At 36.8% G+C, this 15,386-nt stretch overlaps 1 protein-coding gene and 6 non-coding genes across 8 annotated transcripts in view; 6 read left to right on the plus strand and 1 right to left on the minus strand.

The window, feature by feature from the left end:
- Positions 1-15,386, minus strand: part of LOC145495827 (uncharacterized) — a 43,991-nt gene that overhangs the window by 22,596 nt on the left and 6,009 nt on the right. For both annotated transcript variants that reach the window (XM_081475413.1, XM_081475412.1), the window contains exons 4-8: positions 15,047-15,116; positions 14,443-14,558; positions 14,287-14,334; positions 14,061-14,149; positions 13,570-13,672 (exon numbers count right to left, since the gene is read on the minus strand). In XM_081475413.1, the coding sequence (XP_081331539.1) occupies positions 13,570-13,672; positions 14,061-14,149; positions 14,287-14,334; positions 14,443-14,558; positions 15,047-15,116 (426 nt within the window). The remainder of the gene's footprint in view (positions 1-13,569; positions 13,673-14,060; positions 14,150-14,286; positions 14,335-14,442; positions 14,559-15,046; positions 15,117-15,386) is intronic.
- Positions 549-622, plus strand: Trnar-ucu (transfer RNA arginine (anticodon UCU)). Its single transcript has one exon. It is a non-coding gene; the product is annotated as a tRNA-Arg (tRNA).
- On the plus strand, positions 7,279-7,352 carry Trnar-ucu (transfer RNA arginine (anticodon UCU)). The gene has a single exon. It is a non-coding gene; the product is annotated as a tRNA-Arg (tRNA).
- Trnar-ucu (transfer RNA arginine (anticodon UCU)) lies at positions 9,427-9,500 on the plus strand. The gene has a single exon. It is a non-coding gene; the product is annotated as a tRNA-Arg (tRNA).
- Trnar-ucu (transfer RNA arginine (anticodon UCU)) lies at positions 10,370-10,443 on the plus strand. The gene has a single exon. It is a non-coding gene; the product is annotated as a tRNA-Arg (tRNA).
- On the plus strand, positions 11,391-11,464 carry Trnar-ucu (transfer RNA arginine (anticodon UCU)). The gene has a single exon. It is a non-coding gene; the product is annotated as a tRNA-Arg (tRNA).
- Trnar-ucu (transfer RNA arginine (anticodon UCU)) lies at positions 12,418-12,491 on the plus strand. The gene has a single exon. It is a non-coding gene; the product is annotated as a tRNA-Arg (tRNA).

A 15,386-nucleotide genomic window follows, 5' to 3' on the forward strand; every position in this document is an offset into this window, starting at 1 on the left:
TCATACTGAAGTAAAGGTAACAAGAAAATGAGACCTTACTTTAAAAAAAGAAACGTCTTGGAAACTATTGGTTAGGAGCTTTTAAAACCCCTTTATCATGACATTTGGAGGTTACAAGCTAGGCAAACCTAAGTTTTTATGTAACAGTTCACAGAACGAGTTAAAATCTTAATTCTAAGCACCCTTGCTCAAACACTGCAATGATGTGATAGAAGATTGTGGATATGTCTGTGAATACTGACATGGAGTTCTCGCACGCATCTACATGTGGATATTTTTAGAGTCACAAAAATCTCTTTCATAGATGCAAACCTACATATTTCAGTAACGCAAAATTCCTCAACGCATATAAAACAAGGTCCCTTCTCATGACAATAAACTCAACTGAAAAAAGCCTTTCTAGGGGTGAAATTAAATATAGGCCCAGCACATATTACCAGAATTTTTCGATATGCTTTTATATACATATACCACATTGTCCGGGAAATGATAGTGACTGTGATATAATACTTTTGATATAATAATTATTCTTCAACTAAGACCAAGTAGCCCCCGTGGCGCAATGGACTAGCGTGTTGGACTTCTAATTCAAAGGTTGTGGGTTCGAGTCCCACCGGGGGTGTTCTTTTTAGCTTTTGAAAAGCGAGATATAAAATCCACCCAAAATTTTGTCATCTACAATAGCTGTTCATTACTGTTCTCTTCATGGCCTTTCAGTGTTAGTCAGGGGTTGGCTGCTACATTTTTAAGCGTTTGGTGTATTTGCATTAAACCTTTCGGACTTGGACGGGTTATCATTTCGCTAGGCCACTTGTAACTTTGCTGGTCAGCGGTAATACCCATTTTGACTGTCGATCATTGCTTTCATTCAGGACGGAGAGGTGAACACGCTGACCCTATGATCATGGCCATTATGACGTCTCGGCGAAAGAAGCGCGCAAATGCACAAAATTCTCGAAAATGGCGTCGTCGCCTCTCGATGATAAAACTTTTTGAGGCAGATTTCTCCGATCATTCCAGATTCAAATGGTATTGTATTTGGATCTCAAGGAGTAACTATCATTTTTCTTTCTTGTGAGGTAAGTAGATTTTAATTATAACCGAAAAATCTCGCATAAAGTGCATTTAAAGTGTTACAGTCATCGCTCTGCGGTGGAAATATGTGGGACAAAATTTTGACTGTTCGCCCTGTAAAATTGCGTTTTTTACGTGATCGGTAGCCTAAAGAAACGTGTAACTTGGTCACAGAATAGTTTATATGTATAGAAAAATATTGTAATTGAAGATGAATGAGCAGTAAAACTGATCAGTCCATTTGAGTAAGAAATATCTGCGATCTCGAGCTCGGAGTGTTCTTTCAGAAAACTAAAACCTTTCCACATTTTCTGCAACAAGCCTAGCAAACAGAAATATATGAACTCAGTTAAATGACCTTGCTCTCCATGAGTTCTCGTAGCTCAGTGGATAGAGCGCCCGCCTGGTGTTCGGGAGTTCATGGGTTCGATTCCTGCCGGGGACTCAGACTTTTTCTTTGTCCCACGCTCGTGTCATGTTGATTAATTCACCTTCACAAACAGAAATATTATCCACAATGACGGAAATTAGAATTTTCACAAACAAGAACTTAAGTTTAATTATTTAAATAAGACTTAAAGCCTACCTACTGCACAACGGTGGTTAAAATGCAGACAGAGGATGAAAATTAAGACTGCAGACTTTTTTAGAATATTGTATTCCCATTTCCTTTATAGAGAGTTTAGTTCTCCTGTTAACCTGAAGTATACGGCTCAGATTAGCCAATGTATGGTTAGCTCGATCTCTCTATATATGAAAATGGGAATATGATATTCTTAAAAAGCCTGTAGTCTACATTTTACCCATGGTTTGCAGTCTAGTCTTGTAAGACTTTTCTTTAAACATAGTGACATACAAGGCCCTCTCTCCTCTGCATAGGCCTCTCTTGTGCTGCTTTGACCTTAGGCTGGTAGTTCAGAGTATATTCAATTTCCCATTGGGAACCTCTAAGGAGAAGAGAGTACAAGGCCCCATTTATATGGTCTTGGGTACTGGAGACAACACTATCAGACCCTTCTGAGGCAACTTTATCAAGTGTTTATATGAAATGAAGTTGTCCCTCCAGGATTACTTAAGCCTTTTTTCATATTCTAATGCTCAGTTATCCTTCTTCCTTTGGCTTCCTTTCAGTCATTTGATCACTGTGGGGTTTTGTGAGTTAATTTTGATTTCTTCATACCATGAGTTGACCCAGGTAGGCCAGTATTTTGATGAAAAAGGTTATGAGGCATACCCGTGTTACCCTGGTTATGTTGCTGAGGGTGACTTGTGTTTCGCTTTCTCAACAAAATGGTGTGAAAGTTAGCTCATCTAGGGTCACTGGGGGGAGGGCTTTCTTTGTTACCTATGACCAAATAAGGGGCCTCACTGTCAGCTGTAATCATGTATGCTTATATAACAAAACTTGAGTTCCAAACTCTGGTCACCTTGAGTTCCTGTTGCTGATCTTATGATGTTTACAAAATTGGCACAACTGGATCAACAATTTAGGAATTTGAAGTTTGATTTATTTTAATTCCTAAACAATATTGTAACTTTTGTTTATGTCAGGATCCCAAAATGCTTTATGCAGAGTGTTTGTTGTAGTTTGTTTGACATGCTTCAGAAATTTTATTTTTCCTTTGTGCAGGTGAGGGTGCTGAAAAAAATTCTTTATGTGAAAATCTGAAGACCTCAATTCAATACATTGATACTGGAAATGAGCTATATAATGTTTTATAAATTGTGATATTAGTTCTATGTACATTACCGCATTGTATCTGCTTGGATGGGACTTAAAAGGTGGATAGATTTGGATCATTTAATTGTGAGAATTAGTTTTTTTAATGGTAAATACATATTGAGTTCCTGGTGCTAAATCTCATTAGGAAATTTATCTTTTAGTTTACATTTTGTGTTGAAAAGAGTCAGGAGTGAAATAAAAACCAAAGAGGGAAGGGAGGTCACGTCAACATTAACTCCAATTTTCAACTGGTGAATATTAAGAGGAGTCTTATTTGATCGTAGGTTACCATCCTCCACTACCTATGCAAGACCATCCAAGCAGGCCCGTTTTGTGACCATGTAAAGCTGTCTATTTATTGTGAATGTACTGTCAATTAAACATTTAAAACCCAATCTTGCGTGTTTTTTTTTTTGTTGTTATTTGTGGAAAAAGTACGCTTATCACTTGCATGATGCATTCTCTTGAAGCCAAAAATAAAGTCATCAATGCAAAAAACAACAGGGAACCTGGGATGGATGAAGCTGGGGAGAAATCAGGCTTGAGGTTCATGTTTACAAGTATAACCTCTGTGACACTCTTCTCCACAATATTTCTTTGTAGGTCAGTTTAAACTTAATGTAAAATAATTGTCGAAGCTATCTTTATTTACATACGATTTACTGTGATGAAAATTAAAAGCATAAAGTATAAAGAAAAGAATTGATTATCATTTCAAACTTAGAGGCAGTAAAGCTTTCACGGTGTCTCAAGACAGATACTATTAGAAAACAAGGGGTTTGGTTACAATAAGAGATCACCTTTGTCATAACCTTCCTTAGTATACTGAACTCTTTGTTTTGGCTATAAGTCATTTTGGCTCTACAGGTTTCTCTTGGATAAGTTAACTCTTATTGCCAATGGCTTAGCATAAGAAGTGTCCCAGTTCATATTTTCTTTCCTCTTCAATTCACTTGCTGCTTGGAACCAGATTCTCTATTTTTTAGTTCTTTCCATGTAACATCCTACACAGTTTTCTTTTACAGTCTATACAGGTTTAAGTGAACTCACTGAGAAATTAACAAAAAAATTAGAACCCAAAGCAACAGTTTAGGATGCCTTTCTTGTCAGAAGTTCAGAAGAAGCTGCGAGACAAGAAACAGCTTTGCATTGCATGCGGACGCCCGAGGAAACAGATCCTGCTCCGATCTCATATTTGACGACCATTTTCACATGAAATGAAGCACCTTTCTGTTAAGGTCTCGTCCATGTTATTCTGAATATCATCCGTTTCATCTAAGTCTCCCATACAATGATTTTGTATCATTTTACCACCTAAAATATCCACACGTCTGCTCGGAAGCTTGCCATCGCGCAGAATGCCGCGACATATCCAGGACTTAAATGTAGAGTGCGCGCGAAATTTAATTATTAATTAGGCTGCCGATGGTTAAACAATAAAGAAAATGACCAGAAAATGGCCGACTACGCATACTTGTTTAGAGTTTACGTGCTTCACACTTGTGTTTCGTAGTGGTTATCATAGGGCTTTTGTAGATGAGACATTGATGGAATAAAGGAGACATTTTTTGAAATCTTACGAAAAGTGGATTTAGTGGTTTTCTTTTCCTGAATTTGGTCCATTTGAGGGAAAATATTATATGAGGAAATATTTGGAGGAAGAATTTTACTCCTTCAAAGTGCCCTTCTTAACGGTTATCATACGGCTTTGAATGTATGTTGTTAAAGGAAGCTTTATGCCAAGTTTTAATGGAAAATAATGTTTCGAAGTGGTCGTTCTGCCAACTTTCGAACACTCGTAACGATCCTTCAGCCTTCGTTCGCCTCGGAAACTCTTTTGAATTTCCCGGCAGAATATTAATATATGCCAAGCTCCGCCTCCACAAACAATAGGACACACGCCGACGCTATAAGGCATTGAAATTGAGAGGTGATAAAATGTATCACTTAATCATCGTATTTAAAGTAACGCTTTGCGCGAGTTGCAATAAACGAATTTTCAGCATGTCATCTGTGCAAGAAATGCAGCGCGTTGATCGGGAGCTCTTTTTAGAGCTCATTGAATCCCCGGTCAATCCCGCTTTCTTGCACATGTCCACTCCACTGAAAGGCTACGACCCAATGTTTTATCTTCAAATAAACGGCGAAGCTCTCTAGCTGAACCTTTTATATGTTTTGATTAATCAAAACGGATCAAAATGTGAATAAATTATATAACTGTTTCCTTAGGCGGAAACCTGTCTAAGGCGGTCGCTTGTTTGTTTCATGTCTTTACTCATTCAGGCAAAAATGATCTCAGAGAGATAAAAGAGTTAAAGGAAGCGAAGCAGAATACTTCATCCTCAGCCGGTCTCAAAGAGATCATTTTTGATTTTCGTTGAAAAAAAGATCTCAGAATGTTCTGAACGTCGTTTTAACATCACTTTACATGTAATTTCATCAACATAAGAAGTGTTCGGACGGCTCCCATGTGTTTTCAGTTAAAGGATAATTCTTCCACTGAATAAAATACTCTGCCTTGCCCCCTTGATTTCGTTGAGAAACTATGCGCTCAACTTCATAAATACCCATAACAACGGGCTTTTGCTTGGGTCGGTACTTATAACTGAGGCCACGATCATAAGCGTCATCAAATAGTGATGCGTAAAAGCCGAGCTGTCTCGTACGCTTTGACATGTTACTCCAAAGAGGATTCTAATAACTGAATACTCGAACCTGGGCCTTTTAAATGTTTTGATCAATTAAAACGGTTCCAATTTTGAATAATTATCTCACACATGCAGTGGACAACAATGCTCACTCAGGCGTAAGACGCGCTGCGTGCCTTTGCTTTTTTGTTCGGCTCTGGATTTCAAACAGAAATGTCATTTATTTTCCCCTTCATCTTTCGAATAGATAAAGACCTGTGTTGTCTTTTCAGTCCTCGATCAACGACAGACTACGTAAACCGATCGAGTAAAAGATTACGTCTGGTGAACTGCTTTGACCGGTCGAGTAAAAGAGGACAACGATAAAGTAGAAGAAAGTTTTATGCGCACCGTTCTTTCCATTTGACAACGCTTTGGAAGAAGAATTTTTTGTGGGAGAACTTTTGGCTCCCGCGCTCAAACCATTTCGAGTGTGACATGTCAGCAAAAAAAGTGAGAATGTCGCTGCACACGACTTTGTTGACAAAAGTCTTTGTGAAGAGCGCAGGCCGCCTTTAAATTAGAGCGCTTTTGTTAGCTTATTACACCTTGGGATTTACTTCACACATCAGACCGTTTGATTGACAGCCGCCGATTCATTGACGAGAGCAGTCGGAATTCCGACAGCTAATATTTGTAATTATTATTCCGCGCATTGAAAAACTGAGCACTGCAAGTATATGTCGCGAAAGACAATAGAATTCTGCGCGATGCGTCAGTTGGTTGGCCTCGCAGAAGAAAATGTTATCTTCGACGGTTTTGCGGATAATTTAGCGCAGAAAAATAATTCCTTGGTGCATTATTTACTTTCCAACCCAGCATATGACTTGATAGCTTAAATTTCTTTGTAAGGAAGCATTTTCCATCTAATACTTTCTCATATTTCGAGGTTTTCGATTATTGATCAGCACGTCCTCCATGCTATCGTCTACAAAATAATGGATTTAAACCCACTGATCATTTTTATGCATATTTTAAATGATTCGTTTTCATCACCATTCAAACGTTTTAAACCATATCAAGATCATATTTTTGTGTTTGTGTTGTTCATTGTTGGGTTCTCCAGATATCGCCCATGAAAAGAGCACAAAGTTTCACTTTTAAATCACGTTTTCAATTGAGCGATCTCGAAAATTTGCGTGTTTTTGAGCCTTTTGACATTTAGTTTTTGAAAACCAAAGTATTTTTGGACACAATATTAACAGGTTATCTTATTCCTGTGCTCTGTTGATCGCTTTCTTTCAAATTCTTTGAGCAATCATCGGAAGAAAAACTTTTCTGGTGTCATTATTTTAGCGGCCATCGAAACTTCACGGGCCGGCTCACGAGTGACGTCATAATGGTCACGATCATCGGGCGCGCAATCGCATGGCTACGCAAGCGAAGTTGATCTCTCCCTCCTGCTTTCATTTCACGTGAACTTTTCAGCTTTTCGGGTTCTTTTCGACAACTCATCTTTTCGACGTGCTTAGCTTTGAAATAGCTAGCTAGGTAAGTTTATCTGTAACAGTTTACTGAGCAGCAAGTTAAAAGTATCAATTTTTATTTTAATCATACTGAACTAAACGTAACAAAGAAAAAAGATAACGCTAACTTTAACAAAAAAAAAACAAAACAAAACAAAACAAAAAAAAAATGTTTCGGAAACTATTGGTTAGGGCATTTTAAAATAGGCCCAGCACATATTACCAGAATTTTCCGATATGGTTTTATATAGCACATTGTCCAGGAAATGATAATGACCGTGATATAATACTTTTGATGTAATAATAATTCTTCAACTAATACCAAGTAGCCCCCGTGGCGCAGTGGACTAGCGTGTTGGACTTCTAATTCAAAGGTTGTGGGTTCGAATCCCACCGGGGGTGTACTTTTTAGCTTTTGAATTAAAGGAGAGATCTACAATCCAGCCAAAATTTTGTCATCTAGAATAGCTGTTCTTCATTGTTCTTTTCATGGCCTTTCAGTGTTAGCAACAGGTTTGCTGTTACAGTTGTACACGTTTAGTGGATTTGCCTTTTCTGTCCGTATGACAACTATGTAGGTCAAAATTTTGTCACCTACAATAGCTGTTCTTCACTGTTCTCTTCATGGCCTTACAGTGTTAGCCACGGGTTTGCCGCTACAGTTTTGCACGTTTAGTGTATTTGCATTAATGCTTTCAGACTTGGACGGGCTATCATTTCGCTCGGCCACTGGTAACTATGTTGGTCAGCGGCAATATCCATTTTGACTGTCGACGCTTTCATTTCACGTGGACTTTTTACATCCTTTCGGGCTCTTTTCGACAATTGATATTTTCGACCTGCTTAGCTTTGAAGTAGCTAGCTAGGAAAGTTCATATGTAACAGTTTACTGAACAGCAATGCGCAAGTTAAAAATATCAAGTTTTATTTCAATCATACTGAAGTAAACTTAACCAGAAAAATAAAGCTAACTTAAAAAAAAAAACGTCTTCGTAACTATTAATTAGCAACTTTTAAAACCCCTTTAAAGTGACATTTAGAGGTTACAAGCTAAGTAAGCGTACGTTTTTATGTAACAGTTTACAGAACCAGTTAAAATAGTAATTTTAAGTAGCATTGGTTAAAAACTGTAATGATGTGATAGAAGTTGTGACCACCTGATTGTGGATATGCCTGTGAATACTCACATGCTGTTCTCTCACTCATCAACCTGTAGATATTTTTCGGGTCTCAAAAATCGCTCTAGATGCAAACCTTCATATTTCAGTTACGCAAAATTCCTTAAGGCAAATAAAACAAGACCCCTTCCCATAACAATACACTCAACAAAAAAGCCTTTTTAGAGGTGAAATTAAATATAGGCCCAGCACATATTACCAGAATTTTGCGATATGCTTTTATATAGTACATTATCCAGGAAATGACAATGACCGTGATATAATACTTTTATATAATAATAATTCTTCAACTAAGACCAAGTAGCCCCCGTGGCGCAATAGAGTAGCGTGTTGGACTTCTAATTCAAAGGTTGAGGGTTCGAATCCCAAAGGAGGTGTACTTTTCAGCTTTTCAATTAAAGGGGAGATATAAAATCCAGCCAAAATTTTGTCATCTACAATAGCTGCTCTTCGCTCCTCATGGCCTTCCAGTGTTGGCCACGGGTTTGCTGTTACAGTTTCACGCGTTCAGTGGATTTGCCTTTTTTGTCCGTTATGGGCGGGTTAACATTTCGCTAGGCCAATGGCAACTATGTAGGTAATGCTCATTTCGACTGTCGATGCTTTCATTTCACGTGGACTTTTCAGCCTTTCGGGTTCTTTTCCACAATTTATCTTTTCGGCGTGCTTGGCTTTGAAGTTGCTAGCTAGGTATGTTTATATGAACGGCAAGTTTAAAATATCAGTTTTTATTTTAATCATACTGAACTAAACGTAAAAAGGAAATTAAATCTAGCTTTAAAAAAAATAAAAGTCCTGTAAACTATTGATTAGGAGCTTTTACAACCCCTTTATAATGCCATTTGGAGGTTATCAGCTTGGTAAGCTAAAGTTCTTATGGAACAGTTTACAGAACGAGTTAAAATATCAATTTTAAGCGCCATTGGTTAAAAACTGTAATGATGTGATAGAAGTTGTGACCACCTGATCGTGGATATGTCTGTGAATACTGACAAGGTGTTCTCGCACAGCAGCTACATGTAGATATTTTTGGGGTCACAAAAAGCTCTTTCATAGATGCAAACCTACATATTTCAGCAACGCAAGATTACTTAAGGCAAATGAAACAAGGCCCCTTCCCATGACAATAAATTCAACAAAAAAGCCTTTTTAGGGGTGAAATTAAAGATAGGCCCAGCACATATTACCAGAATTTTTCGATATGCTTTTATATACCTATAGCACATTGTCCAGGAAATGATAGTGACTGTGATTTAGTACTTTTGATATAATAATAATTCTTCAACCAAGACCAAGTAACCCCCGTGGCGCAATGGACTAGCGTGTTGGACTTCTAATTCAAAGGTTGTGGGTTCGAGTCCCACCGGGGGTGTTCTTTTTAGCTTTTGAGAGGCGAGATATACAATCCAGCCAAAATTTTGTCATCTACAATAGCTGTTCATCACTGTTCTCTTTGTGGCCTTTCAGTGTTAGTCAGGGGTTTGCAGTTGCATTTTTACACGCTGGGTGTATTTGCATTAAACCTTTCGGACTTGGATGGGTTGACATTTCGCTAGGTCAATGGCAACTTTGTTGGTCAGCGGTAATACCCATTTTTACTGTCGATCAGTGCTTTCATTTCACGTGAACTTTTCAGCCTTTCGGGTTCTTTTCGACAATTCATCTGTTCGACGTGCTTAGCTTTGAAATAGCTAGCTAGGTAAGTTTATCTGTAACAATTTACTAAGCAGCAAGTTAAAAGTATCAATTTTTATTTTAATCATACTGAACTAACCGTAATAAAAGAAAAAATACAGCTAACTTGGAAAAAAAAAACGTTGCCTAAACTATTGGTTAGGACCTTTTAAAACCCCTTGATGACATTTGCACTACCATTGGTTAAAAACTGTAATGATGTGATAGAAGTTGTGACCACCTGAATGTGGATATGTTTGTGAATACTGACGTGGTGTTCTCGCATGTAGCTACATGTGGATATTTTTGGGAACAAAAAATCTCTTTCATAGATGGAACCTCCATATTTCAGTAACGCAAATTTCCTTACCGCAAATAAAACAAGACCCTTTCCCATGACAATAAACTCAACAAAAAAGCCTTTTTAGGTGTGAAATTAAAGATAGGCCAAGCACTTATTACCAGAATTTTGCGATATGCTTTTATATAGCACATTGTCCAGGAAAAGATAATGGCTGTGATATAATACTTCTGATATATTAATAATTGTTCAACTAAGACCAAGTAGCCCCCGTGGCGCAATGGACTAGCGTGTTGGACTTCTAATTCAAAGGTTGTGGGTTCGAATCCCACCGGGGGTGTTCTTTTTAGCCTTTGAAAGGCGAGATATACAATCCAGCCCAAATTTTGTCATCTACAATAGCTATTCTTAACTGTTCTCCTCGTGGCCTTTCAGTGTTAGCCACGGGTTTGCTGTTACAGTTTTACGCGTTTCGTGTATTTGCATTAATGCTTTCGGACTTGGACGGGTTAACATTTTGCTAGGCCACTGGGAACTATGTTTGTCAGGGGTAATGCCCATTTTGACGGTCGATGCTTTCATTTCACGCGGTCTTTTCAGCCTTCAGCCTTGCGGGTTCTTTTCGATAATTCATCTTTTCGACGTGCTTGGCTTTGACGTAGCTAGCTAAGTAAGTATTATATGTAACAGTTTACTGAGCAGCAAGTTAAAAATATCAATGCTTATTTTAATTATATTGAACTAAACGTAAAAAGAAAATTGAACCTAACTTAAAAACAAAAGTCTTCAAAACTATTGGTTAGGAGCTTTTAAAACCCCTTTATAATGATATCTGGAGGTTGCAAGCTAGGTAAGATTAAGTTTTTATGCAAGAGTTTACAGAACGAGTTAAAACATTAATTTCAAGTAGCATTGGTTAAAAACTTTAATGATGTGATAGAAGTTGTGACCACCTGATTGTGCGTATGTTTGTGAATACTGACATGGTGTTCTCGCACGCATCTACATGTAGATATTCTTGGGGTCACAAAAATCTCTGTCATGCATAGATGTAAACCAACATATTTCAGTAACGCAAAATTCCTGAAACAAATAGAAAGAAAGCCCCTTTCCATGACAATATAAACTCAACAATAGAGGCTTTTTAGGGGTGGAATTAAATATAGGCCAAGCACATATTACCAGTATTTTCCAATAAGCTTTCACATAGAATATTGTCCAGGAAATGATAATGACTGTGATATAATACTTTTGATATAATAATAATTGTTCAACTAAGACCAAGTAGCCCCCGTGGCGCAATGGACTAGCGTGTTGGACTTCTAATTCAAAGGTTGTGGGTTCGAATCCCACCGGGGGTGTTCTTTTTAGCTTTTGAATTAAAGGGGAGATATAAAATCCAGCGAAAATTTTGCCATCTACAAGAGCTGTTCTTCACTGTTCTCTTAAAGGCCTTTCAGTGTTAGCCACGGGTTTGCTGTTACAGTTTTACGCGTTTAGTGGATTTGCCTTTTCTGTCCGTTATGGACGGGTTAACATTTCGCTAGGCCAATGGCAACTATGTAGGTAATGTCCATTTTGAGTGTCGATGCTTTCATTTCACGTTGACTTTTCAGCCTTTCGGGTTCTTTTTGACAATGTATCTTTTCGGCTTGCTTGGCTTTGAAGAAGCTAACTAGGTAAATTTATTTGTCACGGTTTACTGAACAGCAAGTTAAAAATATCAATTGTTATTTTACTCATACTGAGTAAACTAAACGTCAATGGAAATTAAATCTTCCTTTAAAAAAAAAAAGTAAACGTCCTGGAAACTATTGGTTAGGAGCTTTTACAACCCCTTTATAATGACATTTGGAGGTTACAAGCTAGGTAAGCTTAAGTTTTTATGTAAACGTTTACAGAACGATCCGAGTTAAAATAATAATTTTAAGTTCCATTGGTTAAAAACTGTAATGATGTGATAGAAGTTGTGACCACCTGATTGTGGATATCTCTGTGAATACTGATATGTTGTTCTCGCACGCAGCTACATGGAGATATTTTGGGGGTTACAAAAATCTCTTTCATAGATGCAAACCTACATATTTCAGTAACGCAAAATTCCTGAAGGCAAATAAAACAAGGCCCCTTCCCATGACAATAAACTCAACAAAAAAAGCCCTTTTAGGTGCAAAATTAAAGATAGACCCAGCACATATTACCAGAATTTTTCGATATGCTTCTATATATACATGTATCACATTGTCCATGAAATAACAATGACCGTGATGTAATACATTTGATATAATGATTATTCTTCAACTAATATCAAGTGGCCCCCGTGGCGCAATGGACTAGCGTGTTGGACTTCTAATTCAAAGGTTGTGGGTTCGAGTCCCACCGGGGGTGTTCTTTTTAGCTTTTGAAAGGGGAGATATTAAATCCAGCCGAAATTTTGTCATCTACAATAGCTGTTCTTAACTGTTCTCTTCATGGCCTTTCAGTGTTAGCCACGAGTTTGCTGTTACAGCTTTGCGCGTTTAGTGTATTTGCATGAATGTTCTCGGAATTTCTGTCCGTTATGGACGGGTTAACATTTCGCTAGGCCACTTGTAACTATGTTGGTCAGCGGTAATGCCCATTTTGACTGTCGATGCTTTTATTTCACGTGGACTTTTCAGCCTTTCGGGTTCTTTTCAACAATTCATCTTTTCGACGTTCTTAGCTTTGAAGTAGCTAGCTAAGTTCATATGTAACAGTTTACTGAACAGCAAGTTAAAAATATCAATTATTTAATTATACTGAACTAAACGTAGAAAGAAAATTAAATCTAACTTTAAAAAAAACGTGTTGGAAACTATTGGTTGGGAGCTTCTAAAACCCCTTTATAATGACATTTGGAGGTTACAAGCTAACCAAGCGTAAGTGTTTATGTAACAGTTTACAGAACGAGTTAAAAATATTAATTTTAAGTAGCATTGGTTAAAAACTGTAATGTTGTCATAGAAGTTGTGGCCACCTGATTGAGGATATGTCTGTGAATACTGAATTAAATAACAGTTAAGCTTATGGCTTGGCAGTGACATGGTGAAGTAGGTTTATTCATGGGGCGACTGGATTCCATAGCAATTTATTTTATTCTGAAATAATCCTCATTGTTTATTATGAAATAATCATTACATTTGTTTGTTATTATAACAGTGTGCATACCGTTTCAATTAGTCTTTAAGGGTCACTTCAAACAAGAGTCTTCACCACTAACTGAGCTTATAACCTTATCTTTAAAATGTGATTGAGGGGTTTTAAAAGCTCCTAACCAATAGTTTCTAAGAAGTTTTTTTTTTTTTTTTTTTTTAAAGTTAGCTTTAATTTTCATTTTACCTGTAACTGAGTATGATATTTACATGTAGCCGAGTGTGATTAAAATAAAAGGTGCTTAAATTAAGTATCCTTTCCTATCCTATTATCTAGTAAGTTATCAACTTGCCTGTCAATATCTAACTCTGTTGACGGGGAGGGACTTGGAGACGACACTTGTACCTGTGGCTGGGGGGTCTGGGGGTTCCGAAATGCAGCACTAACAGTTGTACCTACATGTAACAATATGAATTTTTAGTGTCTATTCATAAATACTGCACTAGTCTTGTAACCAACATTTAAATCATAGACCTGATCAAGAAGGAAAATAATATGGTTTTGAAACCTGATCCATTCAATGATGTAGTCAGTCTTACTGACCATATCAATATATTATTACATGTATAAACCAGACAAACATAATGAAATACACATGCATGATGCTCATCATCATCACTATGACAATCATTCATGAACATCTCTGCTTATCTGTAGAATCCTGTTCTAAGCCACATGTACACTGTTGAATCTGCAGCTACCGAGTACTAGAATTTGCACCAACACATAGTTATCGAATTTTTACTATTAATTATGGTTGAATACATGTAAGACTGAACTCACTTAGCCATTTCCACCGTTGGCTGCTTGCTGATGAATGTGCACTGCCAGGTCGCTGCTGAGTTTGTTGTGGGTCAAGGTGTTCCCCAAAACTAAACATGAAAAATAAATTTAATTCAATTTTTTTTTCCTTTGAAGCAAGATACAAAGAAAAATCCAATTAAAAACTGTTAGACTAGTGATTGCTCTAAAACTTTAAAAATGTTTAATTTATGAGTGATTAACTTACCCTGATTCAATCTCTCTAGTTGGACTGGTAGATACTGGAATCATATAACTGTAAATTATGATAAAAAAAATAGAATTACGAATAATACAATTAAAATATATTGAATATGTATTTCCTGCTCTCTTAAATATATATACAAAAAAAATTTAAGAAAACCTTTTAAGTTCAATGTCCAATTCATCATCTGAATCTTCACTGTCTGTAGATGCAGGTTTCATCTGATTCTTTGCATCTTCTTCTTTCCTTTTTCTTTCCTTCTCAGCCTCAGCTTGCTAAAAAATATGCAAGGACTTTATAATAGAATTTAAGGACTCCATACATCAATCAAGGTTAGATCAAAATTTAAGCAGTTTATATAAATTTATATATTATTTTACATAAATTTAAATCATTTGGGGGTACAAGTAAAGACCCTTCTGGATCGCTCATTGACTGTGACAGCCCTTGTACATGTAATAAAAAATAACAATATTTAAATTTATACTTCTAACTTATCAAGCCAGAAATGTGGCATTAGTTTCTCATTTCCTGTGAAATGCTGACAGTATATATTCTTTGCACACATACCGTACAATATAAATGTATTTACATGTACATGTAGTCTGATCATCTAAAATAATGACATTTACTTTCATGAAAAATGATTTGCTTTTAATAGTAATTACTTGAAACTGTACATGTACATGTAGTTAACAAAACTTCACATTTTTAAATTTGCAAATATTACATTTTTCAAAAATTTCATTTGTTCATAAGATACCTTTCTATTTTGTTCCTCTTGGACAAGCCTGTACAATCCAAAGCCAAGTCTAACAGCATGGATCATTTTCCTAGTTAAGAGAGTATATCATATTTAAGATATTGTGTATACATTTGTTTCAATGCCTTCTTGGTTTAATACACAACTTATATCATGTAATTTAATAGCATTAGTAAACTCATCAACAATAGATGACCTTAGGGAATAGTGCCTGCAGAAAGGATGGTGGAGTCCTAGAGCAATTATCTAAACTGAGCACGTAGAGTATTCATGACAACCCTGTGAGTGGCAACGATCAGTACCATCACACTTAATAAACAGTGGAAACACAGGATACTTG

The sequence above is a fragment of the Orbicella franksi genome, chromosome 8, assembly GCF_964199315.1.
Source record: "Orbicella franksi chromosome 8, jaOrbFran1.1, whole genome shotgun sequence".
NCBI lineage: Eukaryota > Metazoa > Cnidaria > Anthozoa > Scleractinia > Merulinidae > Orbicella > Orbicella franksi.